The sequence below is a fragment of the Hippichthys cyanospilos genome, chromosome 9 (genome assembly GCF_059441005.1).
Source record: "Hippichthys cyanospilos isolate Australia breed blue-spotted pipefish chromosome 9, RoL_Hcya_1.0, whole genome shotgun sequence".
Classification (NCBI taxonomy): Eukaryota; Metazoa; Chordata; class Actinopteri; order Syngnathiformes; family Syngnathidae; genus Hippichthys; species Hippichthys cyanospilos.
In genome coordinates, this window is record NC_142377.1 from 22,710,241 (window position 1) to 22,726,432 (window position 16,192).

General features: G+C 43.0%; 1 protein-coding gene and 1 long non-coding RNA gene across 5 annotated transcripts; one reads left to right on the forward strand and one right to left on the reverse strand.

Annotated features, from left to right (window-relative positions):
• Window positions 1–59: 59 nt before the first annotated feature.
• arhgef3 (Rho guanine nucleotide exchange factor 3) lies at window positions 60–16,154 on the forward strand. Of its 4 annotated transcripts, XM_088424084.1 has the most exons (13): window positions 60–330; window positions 1,912–2,598; window positions 2,918–2,984; window positions 6,394–6,456; window positions 9,400–9,507; window positions 10,206–10,490; window positions 11,349–11,411; window positions 11,493–11,589; window positions 11,660–11,736; window positions 12,819–13,076; window positions 13,829–13,999; window positions 14,450–14,639; window positions 15,172–16,154. In XM_088424084.1, exons 3-13 carry the CDS (start codon window positions 2,940–2,942, stop codon window positions 15,441–15,443), a joined length of 1,629 nt encoding a protein of 542 aa, XP_088280210.1. In that variant the 5' UTR covers window positions 60–330; window positions 1,912–2,598; window positions 2,918–2,939; the 3' UTR covers window positions 15,444–16,154. The 4 variants fall into 4 exon arrangements, with proteins under 4 accessions (XP_088280210.1, XP_088280208.1, XP_088280211.1 ...); XM_088424082.1 differs by lacking the exon at window positions 1,912–2,598; XM_088424085.1 differs by lacking the exons at window positions 60–330; window positions 1,912–2,598; window positions 2,918–2,984 and adding an exon at window positions 4,298–4,428.
• LOC148419552 (uncharacterized) lies at window positions 12,456–14,929 on the reverse strand. Its single transcript, XR_015866668.1, has 2 exons — window positions 14,874–14,929; window positions 12,456–14,704 (listed from the first exon to the last, which is right to left on the reverse strand). It is a non-coding gene; the product is annotated as an uncharacterized LOC148419552 (long non-coding RNA).
• Window positions 16,155–16,192: the final 38 nt, after the last annotated feature.

Here is a 16,192-nt window from a genome sequence, read left to right on the forward strand (position 1 = left end):
TCCCCCGTAGTTGCTCCGGCTTGACTGGAGCTGTTTGAGCTTCTTGACAGTTGACTCACTTTTCTTGCCGCTTCCTTTTTCTTCTTCCAGCCCGGACGACTTTTGGACCAAAACTTTGACCTCCGGCTGCCATAAAACACTTTTTTTTTTCTATTTTTTTGTTTGCGGAGCGAGGCAACGAGGAGCTTGTTGATCTGCGCTCTCCGTCTTCAGTTTTTGTGGTCGTCGTTTTTTTTTTTGAGGGGCTGGGGGCCGGTTTTGGAAGGAGAGCGAGGGGGGGACCCAGCGAGATCCCATGCAGGCCGGTGACGGATGGCGCCCCCCCGCAAGGTCAGCCTTCTCACTTCATTTCACCTCGCTTGCATTTTTTTTTTTTTGGTGAAATGTAAACTAAAGTCATGCACTTGACATATTAATCATGTTCCTCAAAACAATACCAACATAGTTCATTAAGTATATGAAATAATCGATATTCAACTATGAATGTGATACTGATAAATACATAAAAACGATCATGATTCACATCATTCATTGGTCAAATGATGACAAAGATTCTTTTAACAAAAATAAAATCAAACCCGTGTTGATAAAATACTCTTTTTAATTGTGGTTTGACCGAACTGACAGGAGCTTCTGTTGTCACTTATGAGGCCCCGCCCCTTAAAGGCACACACCATTCTTACAGTGCATTCATACACTTGACATATCAAAAAATATCAACATAGTTCATTAAGTGAAATTAATCATGATTCAAATATAAATATACTAATAAATACATGGAAATATTATAGTTCATATCATTCGTTGGTTGAGCGTTCTGTAAGAGATTATCTTCAAATTAAAAAAAAAAAAAACACCTATTTTTAAAATACTGTTTTTCCATTGTGGTTTGACCTGAGGCCCCGCCCCTTAAAGACACATTCCTACAGTACTTACAGCTTGCTTTTATCCTCTTAATTGGATGAATGGAAATTGTGAGGATTTTAAATTCTACAAGTTTTTTAAACAAATAATTGTTGACTTCATTCAGGGGTGTCAGTCATTTTTATGGTGGACCGACTTCAATCTTTTTTTTGTTTGTTTGTATTTTTCCCCCCCAATGCAATGCCGGCTCTTCTTTTAAAACCTACGACCAAAAAAAGCTCTTATTTTTGGTGAGGCCCAAAAGGGAACAATTGAATTGATTTGAACGGGGAGAATCGATTTGACGTGTGAATACGTTTGCGGTCACGGAACAAATGCAACTCTCAAGTCAAGGCAGAACTTTTTTTGGGGGGCAAAACACAAAAAGCATCTGGAGTGGGTGGCTGTGATTGGTCAGTGGGCGGAGCCTAGCAAAAAACGAGCAGGCTTTGTGGCCCCTCAGGATATTTTCAAGTTTTTTGGGGGGGGCGGTGGAGTGTGCAGCTTGTCTGGATTTGTTGTCGGCTTCAGATTTCAATTTCGGACCGCAAATGAGTCAGCATTTCAAGTGTGCTGCTTTACAATATTTTTATGCGCTCCATCTGATATCAATGTTTATGTTTGTTTTTTATTACATAGAGAATTGAGGGAAGTTTTTGTAATTTCTCAAATATTTACTTTTTTGCTATAAATTTTGTCAGTTTTTTCCAGCTTTTTGTCCGCCTATTTTTTTGTATTTGTTGGATTTTTTTTATATATTTTTTGTTGTTGTTTGGTTTTTCCTGTCCCCTTTTGCCTATGTTTTGTCTGTTATTAGTCATATTTTTGTTTATTTTACAGAAAGTCTTTATATTGACAAAAAAACTTTTTGTGATTTTTTAAGTGTTTTTGTTCGTGTAATGTTGTTTTTAATAAATTCTAATTTTTCCCAACCTTTTTACAAGAACTGTATCATTTTTGTCAGATTTTTTTAACTTTTTTTTTTATCATTTTTTTCAATTTTGTCAGCTTTTTCTGGTGGATCACTGGTGTTGATGGCACTCCATCGATTTTGCAAAGGCACCTTCAGGTTGCGTCGCGATCCAAAAGACGAACAGGAAGGAGTGAGCAGTATGAAAGAGCGCTTAACAAGAAGTCGAGCCACGCACGAGGCGAGGCTGCCACCGATCTTCGCAGGAATGCCGTCCGTCCGCACTCGGAGACGCAACAGCGATGTTTATTTATTCAGGCAATCGTCTCCACGTCAAAACAGAAACTGTGGCTTTGCTGCGCGTGCGCTTCCCTGGCGCGTCCTTTGATATTTCTTCTTGGACTGGTCGCCGACCAACGTCAAAGCAAATATTACACCAGTTGGGTTGCAAAGTACTGTACAAACATCGGACTGGTCGCCAGTGGACAAATGGTGGACTGGTCACCTGACACTTTGCTGTCCTGATTGGTCGCCATGGCGTGGAAATATGAAAAAAAAAACACGTGAAGAGTTCATGCGCTTACCATGCAAGGCCACCAGGGGGCGTTCTATTTCAGCTAATATTGTGCTCACCCGACCCACTCTCAGCTACCGGCTACTGGTGGAACAAAAATGTTTTTGGAGTCTGCCAGCTAGCTAGCTAATTTGATATCTGGCTAGCTAGTTAGCTAGATAAAAATCTACCTAGCTTGCTCTCAGGACAGAATTTTGAACTGCTTATTATGGTAAATGAAAAATGCTTCCGAACAGACCTACTTGGTTAAATAAAAATATATCTTTCTGCATCGTTGGGGTTAAATTCTAGCTTGCTGGCTAGCTAGCCAGCAAAAACGAACTATAGATAGATTATTACAAATAAAAATGACTCAGAACTAGCTGGTTAAAGCAATGATAAATATATATTTCTATATATTCATTTCCTTTGGATTCGTTAAAAGGCTAGCTGGATTGCTAGCTAAATTGCGCAAGCTGTGCAAATGGATATATAATCAATCTTTCATTATTTATAGGCGTGTCTGTTTTTTTTTTTTTTTTTTTTGTCAGGCGGAAGTCGCAAAAGAAGACAATGTCGTCCTTCTCTTTCCTGTCAGCTGACGGCTTCTCCAGAGGGGTACGGGTACACGCACAAACACACACACACACACACACACACACACACACACACACACACACACACAAGCATGTAAGCGCCATGTAGAAAGTCCCCTTTGTCCCACATTGTGTCCACTGGAGTAAGATTACTGTAAAGTGATTAATACCATCATCATGCCCTTTTTCATTTCCGTCTATTGTTTTTTTTTTTTTTTTAATTTAGTATTAAGTCTTGAAGAATGAGCAAAAACCTAAGTGTGGCTGTACAATGGCAGTAGACGAATTTGTAATCCCCCTCATGAGCAGCCTTTTGTTCTCATTTCATGTTGCACTCATTCCCAGAGGAATCTTTTTTTTTTTTTTTTTTTTGGGGGGGGGGGCATCACTGGTTTAAAGTGTTACACATACAAAAAAGAAAAACTCAATTTAAGGCGGACTGTTATGCTTAGCAGTCTTCAAAGTTGCAAAAGTGTTGTCATAATTTGATGTTTGATAGAATTGTAATAATAATTTAAGGCCTTTCAAAGTTACTGTTGGCTTAATGTAGCGTCACGAAAATTACACAACAAAATATAGACTTTTTCTTCAACAAAATCAAACACTAATATGAGAAATGATGTGCAAAGTATAAGGCAAAAATACAAATAAAACACTAATATGAGAAATAATGTGCAAAGTATAAGGCAAAAATACAAAGATATATGGAGAATGTGAAATTAATGTACAAAATATTAAACAAAAAATATGGGAAAATTAGAACACTATTTGGCAGAAATAAACACATAAAAAGCACTAATATGAGAAACAAAATATTCGACACAAATTCAAAAATATCAAGATAAAAATAGAAAATTGACAGACAAAAATGTTTGCCTGAATTAACACTAATGACAAACGAATATACAAAATATTAGACAGAAATACAAAAATGTCAGGAAAACAAAACCATCGGACAAAAATAGATACATATTAGCTGGAAACAAAAGATTCCATGAGAAAATATTAGAAACCAACGCAGTATATCGGAAACTAATACGAGATATGTAAAAAAAAATACAGGTCAATTATACTAGAATGCAAATAGTTGAATCATGTTTTCAATAAGATTCTTTTTTTTCTTTTTCGAGGCCCGATTTGAAATTTTGCGAGGCGACGGCGTTCCACCGAGCCGACGGCCTGGTCGCGCCGGGTCGCGGCCGCGTCTCGCGGACCTCCTATTTTTAGGCTAGGTGGTTCCGCCGCGGCTTCCCGTTTGTCCGGCGTTCCCGCGGGCCGAGCGCTGGCGGGCAACGGCGGGAGGGGAGGGAGGGGTTCCTGTTGTTCGGCGAGGGCCCGGCAAGGAGGCGGCTCCGAGCTCAGCCCAGCTTAGGCGAGGAGAAGCGTAGCGCGGCCGCATCAGACGCCACCCGGCGGGCGGCCTGTCCTTTCTCGCCATGGGCTGCTGTTTCTTCCTTTACTATCGGGTGAGTCGTGGAAAGTTTCTCTTTCTGACCGCTCGGAGCTGTTGCCGTGGTTACCGTCCGCAAGTTTCTTCAGGGACTTGCTTTTCAAAGTAACCGTTTTCATTTTGAAAACTTCTACAGATGGCCGTCAGGGATCATCAACTTTTTGGGTTTTTTTTTCCCGGTCTTTCATGTGCTTTCAAAACTTTCAAGCTTTGAACCGATTGGACTGAATTCGCCGTTTCCACTGAGTCTGGTTCCAAGAGCCGAGACATCGGATTCTCTAGCGATTTCTGTAAATTCTGCGAGCCAGAGTCAGTGGCCCCACTGCATCCGATCGTCCATGTGTGTAGCGCTTCAAGTTGGTGAACCGATTCGACCGAATCTGCTGCGTTCCCACCGAGTCCGATTCCGAAAGCCGGATCAACGGAATCATCCGATTCTTTTGTGTTTTGGTGTAATTCTGCGAGCTGGAGTCAGTGGACCCCATTGAATCCAATCCAAATCCGCAGTGTTTCAAGTTCGTGAACCGATTCGACCGAATGTGCTGCGTTTCCACCGAGTCTGGTTCCGAAAGCCGAATCGACGGAATCATCCGATTCTTTTGTGTTTTGGTGTAATTCTACCAGATAGAGTCAGTGGACCCGTTGTAGCCAATCCAGATGTGCAGTGTTTGTAGTTAGTGAACCGATTGAACCGAATTGACCGCGTTTCCACTGAGTCTGGTTCAGAGAGCCGAAAACTTGCTGGAGTGGGCGCAGCGACTGAATGGAATCATGTGAATCTCAAGTGAATGATCCCGTTTTTGCCCGGGTGAAAACTTAGCTTGTTAATTGTCCTACAAGCCGCCAAGGCAGTGAGTCAAAAGTCAACTTTGTCATCTTGCATAATATCTCAAACAACACACACACACACACAAAACATCCTGACATTGTTTTTCCTCCACAACATCCCTCCTCCGTCCCGTCCCGTCCCGTCCTGCCGAATGGCGTCCTTTCCTCGTATCCTCTTCCGGTGTCCGCTCCTCCTGTCCTCCCGCGGGTTGCCGTGTTTGTTTCTTTGTGTTTTGTCGTCATGGCGACCGGCGGGAAAACATGTGGCACACTTCCCGGCAGATAAAAGTGTTTCTATGGTAGTGCTTGGACTTTATTTACGTGGAGTGCAGCGAGTCCACTTAGCACTACTAGTTCTAGGTAACTCATAGAGCTGGTCCAAGGAACTAAGGAGAGAAAAAAAGCGCAAGTCTCAGCTAAATGAAGTGTTTTATGCTTTTTCTTTGATGTGATGATAATCATAGAACAGGAAAAGCTGATGATGTCATTAGAAGTGTTCATATTTTAGCCCCGGGTACCGCTTCTGATACCCAGAAGAATCGGTGCTGATACTGCACAAATAGCACCCCATTTAGATTTTTTTTTGTCCCGAAATAATACGCAGTAAAATGGACTGTAATTCCAAGGTTCAAACCTCATTTACAAGGCGTGAGCAAAGATCAGTATCAGATATCAACACGTCGCAGTAAAATTGATTACAATGATCCTACATGTAGGAATCGTCATTTTCATATTGGAATCCCTGATATAACTTGGTCCATTTTGGTAGAAAAGTCCATTTTTTACTTTGTTGTGTCTGTTTTGTTCCTCATCTCGATCTTCCAAAGCATTTTGAAAGTTGATTTGAAAGTTTGCGTCCTTGAAAATGATGCGTCCAGGACGCAGGCAAACGACAGCACTGATACAGAGCGAGTAGTCCAGCCTTTATTTATTTATTTATTTATTAGACAACAAGACCCTTCCCGATACCAGTATCGATCTGGGAACAACGCTAGTAATCAATGCCCGACCGAGATGCATTTTTTTCGGGCAGAATCCAAAATTGGCAAAAATGTGACTCGGATAACCGATCAATCGGCAGATTTGAAAAGAGCCGATACGGGTTTACGGAATTGTCCGTCTAACGGCGATGTGGCCTTTTTGTGCGTTGCAGAAGAAGAGGAAGCAAGCCAGCAGAGACGCCGACTCGCTCAGCCTCTGCACCCTGGAAATCAACGTAAGTTCTTTGCTTCCTCGTCGCGTGCTAGCAACACGCTAACAAACAAAGGGAAACGCCATAGATAGGCTAACTCGGCTATTCCTGTGGTGGCAATCGTTATGAGCCTTTAAAGGGATAGTGTGTAAGATTTAGGCCGTTTTTCATTACGGACAGAAGGGGGTGCTGCAGGTGCTGAATTTACCGTTGTCCGTAGCTATAACAAACATGGCCGCCTCCGGAGAAGTACCGCCCCCATGTAATATCATTTCGTGATACCTAGACCTGTGAGTATTTTGAAAACATACTGTTGGTCTTTAAGAACGCTTTCATGTGCAAGTTTTTGAAATTTACAACCATTTAATTTATTGCTTTTACCTGAAAATCTTTCACACTGTCCCTTTAAGCAACATTTTTCCAATGACGTAACCTGTGACAATGTTTTTTAGCCACATAAATATTATTATTATTAAAATTCTTTTCATTCTAAATAGATACAATATAAAAGATTCGCGCAGTTGAAAATGATCCATTTGATAAAACTCATTTTAGGGGTTAAAATTTGGTAAAGGCAGGTCATATTTTCAGCGAGTACGGCAAACAATACGTTTCGTCCGCTCGCTGAGATGAAGTCTCGGTGGAGCAGCTGACGCCGACTTTGGTGGGAGGTCACGTGACCTTGATGACACAACAATGTACTCTGTGTTGGCTTTTGTCTGAGACTTTAATTTTAGTTGCGGGTTGACACCCTGAAGGGGCCGGGGGGGGGGGGTATTTTTGTATTTTTAGCGGAGCTGCCAGCTCCTTCCCGGGCGGATCCCGCTTTTGCAGGATGCGCGACCCCCGCTCCTCGCCGCTCCTCGCCGCTCCTCGCCGCTCCTCGCCGCTCCTCGCCGCTCCTCGCCGCTCCTCGCCGCTCCTCGCCGCTCCCTTTTTTTTTTCGCTCCGCGTGAGCACTTTTCACAATCCTCCACACGTGATTTCCTGACCGCGGAGCTTGACGTCGACTAAATTCATTATTGACTTGTTTTTTTTAATTAACATGTTGCCGAGCGGGGTCGCACGCCCCGCGAGCAATTATCGGCCGGCGCTCAAGCTACTGCTCCACTTTTTCATGCCCGATAAATAAACGCTTCGATTGACAGCACCCAAAAAGTGTCGAGCCCCAAAAAAAACGCAATTATGAATCCCTGCGAGTGGAACGAAATCATCCGAGTCGAGGGAAGCTTAATATATGTGGTAAAAGGGGGCGGGGCGACGACAAGTGTAGCTTCCCACTGCTGTACAGTATGCATTTTGGTTCATGAAAGCAGGACTAAGAAAGGGAGCAACTCCAAATAAATCTCCGGAGAAGTCAGCTGTCCAATAGCTGTGAATGACTCCAGCGATCCAGTTTCTTCACTCAAGCCGACATATTTCTCTACGGCTTGGCGGCCAAATAAAGTGACCGTTTGCGGTTAGGACTCTAAAGATGCAGCATTGCAGCAAACAAACATGCAAGGTAGTTGGCTTATAGTTCGGCAGATTGACGGACATCTGACGTGAAGTCTATCCCGACGATTACGACAAAGGACGGAAATGACACCTCCGGGCGCTCTGATTCCGTCGTTTTTTTTCTTGTTCCATCATTCGTCGGTCTGTGGGCAAAACATGCGTCTGTTATAAATATGCTGCGCTGTACATGTTTTACTTTAAAGTTAAGCAGTTTATGTATACCAAAAGGACTTGTGGTATCAGTACTTAGTATCGGTGACTACTACTACTACTAAGAGTTGAGAACTCTTACCGGTATCGGTCTTTGTGTTTTTTTTTTTTTTTAATAAAAAACTTTTTTTGGGGGGTTAGGGTTATTTTTCCAATATATTTAGTTTCCCTGTTAATGAAAAACGTTTGTCTAGTCGGCAGCTTCTGTGATGGAAAGTAGGACGTTTTTCCTCCGAATTCTGAGAGTCTTTTGAGGACAAGGTGGGACGGAGGGAAGGAAGGCAAAACAGTGACCGGCTGATGAGTCACACACAGACAAAAACTGATAAGCTGAGAGAGAGAGCGAGAGAGAAAAGCAGAAGTCCCGCTTGATCGAAATGGAACTGGGCCAGGGAGCTTTAGATGCCGTCAGCAGGAGCAGCAGTGGCGTCCGGCCGCCGCGCTTCTCTCGCTCGGGGATCAAAGACGAGTTTGCGGGCTGGGGTCCGGAGCGTCATGGTGGTGGGCCAGAAGCCTTGGGCCCCGCCGGTGCACAACTTCAAGTCGGAGCACAGTAGGGTAAAGAACGTTTTTTTCATCATGACAGGAAAAAAAAAAAACTCAAATGTTACTTTCTTATGTCAAGAATTTTTTCTTTTAAATAACAAGGTAACTTCTTTTTTCCCCCATTTTGACAAGAAAAAAATCTATTTTTCTATTATTATTCTATTCAGGATGAGGGTTCACTTTTCTTCTCATAGAACTTTATTTTAGTAAAAATATTTTGGGGACAATTTTCATGGTATAATTGTTTTGTGCAAGGTAAAAAATATGTTAGTTTAATTTAAAAAAAACATTGTAAAATCACTTTTTTCCTCAAAACACTAAAAAAATGTAATATTAAGACTCCTGTTTTAAATATCTATAAAGGTGTTTTATTTTTTCATCTTAAATGAGAACTTTGATTATTTGCCGTGATGCGGACACCAGTTGTTTTCCCGGTAAATTCCTTGGGCGTCGCTAATGTCGGGACGGGCCAATGAGCACGATGGGTTTTCGGCGAAGGTCGGCGTGACCTCGAGCGTCAATTGTGAAATCGTCAATGTTGTTTTCACACTTGAATAGCGGTTTGACAAGGAATATGGATTACCGCCGAGTCGGGCTTCCAGGTCATTATACTAGCCTAGCGTGAGCATTTTAGCTTTCCCGACAGCACGTCGAGCTACTTCCTGTTTTGTTGTTAACCGTCCCGCGATGATGAATGCGGGCCCGGATTTTCAGGAGCCGAGCGCCAAGCGCAGTAAAGCGCTGGTTTCCAGGGTGACGTCGCTGGCCGGCCTGCTGCCCATCAAGACGGCGCCGCTCAAAAGGTTCGGACAGACGCTGCAGGTGAGCAAACTTCTCACTTAAGTCACAATTCTCATTTTAACCCCGCGGGGAAATTTTGAGCAACTCGGGCTTTTTGATGTTTAGGATGTGTGGTATCAAAAAGCAGCAAAATAACACAAGAAGGCTAAAATATTGTCAAAACACGCCGACTTTCAATATGCCACGCCGCCGCCCTTGCTAAACGCTTGCCAACGGAAGGTCCAGAGCTGCCATTTTTTCTGCCATTTACGATTGGAAATATTGGGAATTTTGGACATGTTGAAAAACTCCATATTTTATCAGGAATTTCCCCCGGTTTTTGCATGAATCCTCTCAACGGCAACTAGTCAAAGGGCCGCAATAGAAATGTTTGTGTTGACACCCCAAAACCACCGGGGGCGCTAGTGGCCAACTTAGGACATTTGCAAGCCTTCAATGACTTTGATGATCGGCTTAGCCTGGACTCCCATCATGCAAAAGGCTTCCAAAGTCATAATATTCTAATTATGTCACAATAAATATTCCTATTTCAATTTCATAAGTTTATAAATACATAAATATACAGTGTACTTTTGCTATGATCACATTTTAAAAACTTTTGGGTGTAGAATTCCCACTTTACTCTCGGAATTCCGAATTCTAAGGTCGGAATTTTGACTTTAAAGTGAGGCTTCTGCGAATAAAGTGGCGCTTTGTCGCCATGGTTTCTGATCCGGCAGCGCTCCATCAGCTTCCGAACGGAACCGGCCCTTCCTCCTCCTCCTCCGTCGGCTCCCGCCGCCGCCGCCGCCGCGTCTTCCTCAGCATCCATGAAGATGCGAGTGAGCTCTGCGGACAAGCCCGACTCTTCCTGCTCCGCCCCTTCTTCTTCTTGCGGGTGCGCGGCGGCCAGGGTCGCCACGACGACGGGCAAGCGCCGCGACAGCAAACTGTGGAGCGAGACCTTCGACGTGCACCTGGGAGCCGCGCAAACGCTCAGCCCCAAAGACATCAAACGCCAGGAGGTCCATCATCTTCACAAACAACAACAGATTTATTCTTCTTTTCTAATACTGTCCAAAGTGGTACAAGCGCAACATCGCCGTTAATCATAAAACATTAACATTATTCATAAACCACGATTTTTATATTTTACATGACAAAATCATCTTGCGGGCCGGATTAAACCCACCATTTGTGGCCCGCGGGCCCTATGTTTGACACCGTTAATTTATAGTATGAATTTGTCTGTTTTTAAAATATTGCAAAACGTTTTAATAATAATTAGGAATATGAATTGCAATTGGACAGATTTGTTCCTTTAACCAATCAGAAATTAGATCCCGCCCCCATCACTTGTTGATAAATGATTTGGACAGATTCAGCCAAGATCACGCAAACAATGAAATAAAAATGCTCGGGATGGGCGAGTACATGGCTTTGACTTTTCAAAGTATCGGTACTCGCGATAACAGTTGATACTACAAGTTTTATGACTGACACTCTTGGAGCAGTTTAACTCATTTTACACCATTCTGACAGTATTTTAGCCAAGAAATGACACACACCTGCTAGTGTGATAATTAATTGTTGAACCTTTGACATGTTTTTAGCGAATGGGTGAAATTTCAGCTCCCTGGTGCCTTCTTTCAATGCTTTGTCTTTGATGTAAAGATCAAAGGATCCGACCAAATACATGGAAACATTTTTGAAAAACATAAGTACTTGAATTGTGCTTGGACTGAAGGTCTGCACTCTTAAAAAAAAAACGTAAAAACAGGTCTTTTGGGATTGAATGAGTTAGTAAGACTGAAATGATTGAAATTACATTCAATATTTGTCTTTTTTTTCACCATCTCATAATAAATTGTTTCCCTTTTCAGGCTATTTTCGAGTTGGCTCAGGGCGAGCAAGATCTGGTGGAAGATCTCAAATTAGCCAAAAAGGTCCCCCAAACGTTTTGAGATGTTATCCACGTTGGCACAACCGCTTCCGTTTGTCACATTTGCGTGCGCGTGCGTTTGCAGGCCTACCACGACCCCATGCTGAAACTGTCCATCATGACCGAGCAAGAACTGAACCAGATCTTCGGTACCCTGGACTCGCTCATCCCCCTCCACGAAGGTAGGCCTGACGCCGGCCGGACATCGGCGCCGCTCCCGGGCGCTCAGTCGCCGTTTGTCTCCGTCCTCAGACCTGCTGGCTCGCCTCCGCCAGGCCAGGAAACCGGACGGTTCCACGGAACACGTGGGACAGATCCTGACCGACTGGGTGAGGATCGTGCTTACTTCTTTTTCCCGACTAATATAAGACACGCCTGCGTATAGGACGCAACCGGCATTTTAGAGTTGCAATCTGGTATTTTCTATGTTACCGTGAATAAAACGCACCAACGCTTTGGCAACAATGTTAAAACTATAGCCAAACAGAATAAATCTCATCTTCCTAAACTCTTTTTATTTTCTTGTGTTCGTATATATTTGCGCTTTTAGTGTGTGTCAGATTTCTCACATTGTGAGCGGTCAGTGAACGCCTCGCCAAGGTAACGTCGAATGCTAATTGTTTTTCCTATGCTTCGTGACGTAGCAGGTTAATTTTAACCAAAAAAAACCGAAGCTGCGCAGCATCCGCGTTTCACCAAGTTTATGATTGAGTGTAAATGCCCCCAAAAAAACCGCCTTCAATAAACGAGTCAAATGGAATACGTTCCGTGATCTCTAACCGTAAGATAACACGAGCTGCTGTTAGCTGCTAAATGCTAACTGACTTCCGCCCTTTCGTCCGTAAACGTCATTTTTGTAAATCATTATAATACAGCCGATATAAAAATGCACGTCTGTCTTCAATTTAGCAAGCAATTCAACCAGTGCAATATATGTGTTAAAATGTAATAATATAGACATTTGTCAAATAGACGCACATAAAACACGTCATCATCAAAGAGCTTGTTTATTTAGTCTTCGAAATTCGGCAGAAATATTGAGGAGGCATGCAATTTGCAAGTTTTATTTTGTAAACGTCAATATGGCTGAAAATTTACAATTTTTTAAAATAGAATCAGTTGGTAAATATAAAGGGCACCAGTTTGGCTCCTTAGATTTCCAAAAAGGGGTCCCAGTCTCCAAAAAGTTTGAAACTCCCTGCTATCGACAATTCAGAGAATAAAGTCCGCATTCTGAGAATAAAGTAAAGAATCTGACCAAAGTGTGAAATCACAATCCTGCGAAAATTTAAGAACCCTGCCAACCTTGTTTTATCCCTATTTTTTTCCTTCACTGGCCCTTATCCTGTCCCGTACTGAAACGGTCAAGTCTTGGGCAGCCGTCTGAGTTTTTGTCCAAACGTTTGCGCAGGTGCCGCGCCTGTCGGCGTACACGGCCTACTGCAGCAACCAGGTGTGGGCCAAGGCCCTGCTGGACCGCAAGGAGCGGGACGAGCGGGTGCGCGACTTCCTGCAGCGCTGCCGCCAGTCGCCCTTCAGCAGGAAGTTGGACCTGTGGAACTTCCTGGACATCCCCCGCAGCCGGCTGGTCAAGTACCCGCTGCTGCTCCGGGAGATCCTCAAGCACACGGCCGAGCCCCACCCGGACCGGCCCCGCCTGGACCGAGCGGTCAGCGCAAAACCCGGCTACCTGCAGACACATACGCGCGCCAAAAAAAAAAGACTTTTTCCCCACTATGACAATGTTTCTTTGAGAAATAGTTCAAAATAGGTTTACCTTTTACATTCAAGGCTTGAGAACCATGAGAAAGTTCATTGACCTTTCAACTCCTATTTTGTAGCAACAATATCGTCTTAAGACTGTTAAGCCTTAATTTATAAAAATAAGTTTATAAATAAATATTATAGATGATGATTTGTTATTTTTATTAAGTTTATTATCGAACATAATATTAATGACTAATAGCCTTTTTTCTCGTATTTGGATTTTTTTTGCTTTTAAAAAATGAAGACGAACCATTTATTCTGGGTATACCGTTAGAATTTTATTCCTCTTAAAAATCTTCTGTATTGATGAAATTTTGTTGGAAAAAAAATCCCAATCAACTTTAAACATGTATCACTAATACCTCTATTTAATACGGAAACCGTTTCTTGCTTAAAAAAATGAAATAAACCTTTTATTCTTATTCTGTTAGGATTTTATTCCTTCAAAAATTCTGTATTTTTTTTATATTATCTTGGAAAAGGTAGTCACATTTTATATGTATACTTTTGCACAAACACATGCCTTTTTATAACTTGTTTTCACAGAAAATGTCTTGCCCCAGTTCTCCTGCAAAATCCATCTTTACTGTCAAACAAATACTAATATGATTTTGCCGCTCGGAATATTTGAATTTGGCTCATGGCGGTTTTCAGATAGCGCTGGTGCAGGGCGTGGTGGCCGACATCAACAGGCGCACGGGCGAGTCCGAGTGCCAGTTCTACAAGGACCGGCTGCTCTACGGCGACTTGGACCAGAGGGACGCCCTCATCCAGCGCTCCAGGACGCTCAGCTGCCACGGCCAGCTCAAGAACAACAGAGGCCTGGTGAGACTCCCTTTTGACTTTTCCACGCGAATGCTTCGCCGATCTAATCAAATACAATTGCAAAAAGACAAATGCAAAACATCTTGAGTTTATAAAAAGGACGCTATAGCCCGCGTGTTCTTTTTTTTTTTTCCTGTCTTTCTTCAGTCATGATGATGGTCACCCGAACACGACCTCTTAGTTTAGTTATGCGCCCCCTTGTGGCAGACAGTTATCTCTAAATTGCACAGGTCTTTGGCCTCGTAATTTGCGGTTTTTAAGTCAAAATTTGGACTCCTGACTTTGTAGTGAGAACTGTCAAATTTCCAGCATTAGTCGGAGTTTGTAAATTACAGAATGAAGTCAGAATCCTGAGATGCCAAACTTATTCAATAAATAGTAATTAAAAAAAAAACTAGAATACAGTTAAGAGTCAAATGTTGGCTTTTTCCATTGTGTTTGCACGCGCAGAAGCTGCACGTGTTCCTGTTCCAGGACGCGCTGGTCATCACCCGGTCGGTGTCGCTCAACGAGCAGCCCGTCAGCTACCAGCTGTGCCGGCCGCCCATCCCCGTCCGCCGCCTGGACCTGGAGGACCTGGCCGACGGCGAGATGAGAGTGGCCGGCTCCATCCGGGGCGCTTTCAGCAACAGCGAGCGCAGTCAGTATCCGCCGCCGCAAACGTCTCGACCCCGTCTCCAACGTGTAGTTCAGCTAATGCTAGTGCTAGCGTACAAGTTACATGCTCATGATTAACATTAGCGTCAAGGTAATTGACAATTAGCATCCTCTTCTACTCTAAAAGTACCAAATGTAATTGATTACTTTAAATGTATAAACTTTACACATGTAAAATCTATAATTAGAGAAATGTGTACTTGTATTTTTTTTTTACCGTATTGCTCACTTGTGAAGCTCACCAGACCATGACCCTGTATTAGTGATATGCCGCCACCAAGTGGCGGATTAAGGTTTTACCTCTAAATGGCAAACAATTTCTTTTTTTAATATTGAAAAGGGAGATGAGTTTATTCTCGTATGTTTTACAATGACAAAAAAGGCTATTCTGATTATGATTTACCAAATACGACAATCAGTACAGGCCTGAAAAAAGAAAAAATGGCCGTACCCTCTTTTTTTCCTCTTCTGAGTTTTGCCCCGGAATAACCGCCTGACTTTGCGTGCCCCCGCAGCCAAGAACTTCTTCCGCGTGTGGGACCGGCTCTCATGCGGCGCGGCGCAGAGTCTCTGCTTCCAGGCCAGCGACGCCTTCAACAAGCAGCAGTGGATCAACTGCATCCGGCAGGCCAAGGAGGCGGCCGAGAGGACGGAGGAGACGGGCGCTAAGGACACGGGCGCGGAACAAACCCGGTCCAGGATCCCAACGGAGGACGTCGGCGAAAGACGCGATGCCGAGGACCAGTCCAAGATGGATGCCGGCGGCGAGGGGAACGTACCATGCTGATATTTGCACTTCACACAATCACAAAAAAAGTGTGGTTACCGTGGTAACCAAGGAGCTATACCAAAGACACTTTACACCAAAATCCCTGACTGCAGTCACTTTAATTATCTTTCAAACAGGGACCCCTTTTAGAAAGACAACTTTCCCAAGGTTTAGTCGCGACACTTTGCCAGTGCGAGCCCGTAGGCGCTTTGCCGTTGGTGCAAAAAAAAAAAAAAAGTGGCATTCGAGTTTCCTTTGAGGTTGTCAAAAAATGAACACCCAACCCGCACTTCTTTTCTCCGAATTCTGTGTGAAATGCACAGAACATTATCAACAAAAACCTCCTCCAGGATTTTAACACTACATGACACTGAAACTGCCATCCTGTATTTATTATTATTGAGAAGTGTAAAATGTCTTTTTGTCAACCCATGTCCTTATATGGTCATTCCGCTAATGGTCATGCCAAAGATGATGTGCAATACACCTGGAATGTATATAATAGCGAGAGAAAATAGACATTAGGACAAAAAAAAAATCTTAATATCAGATTTGGCAGGATGCCAAAAAATTTCAAAATTAGCATACCAAAAAGGATGTATTATTCCATACTTGCATGTACAAACCGCTGAGAAAAATGCCAGCAAATGAAAGACTGGTGTATATTTCTGGAACTGCTGTAGAATACCTCTTTGTACATGGATATAGGAATAAACAAAAAGCCATTCATATCGGTCGCATCTCATCTGTCTGCATCAACTTCATAA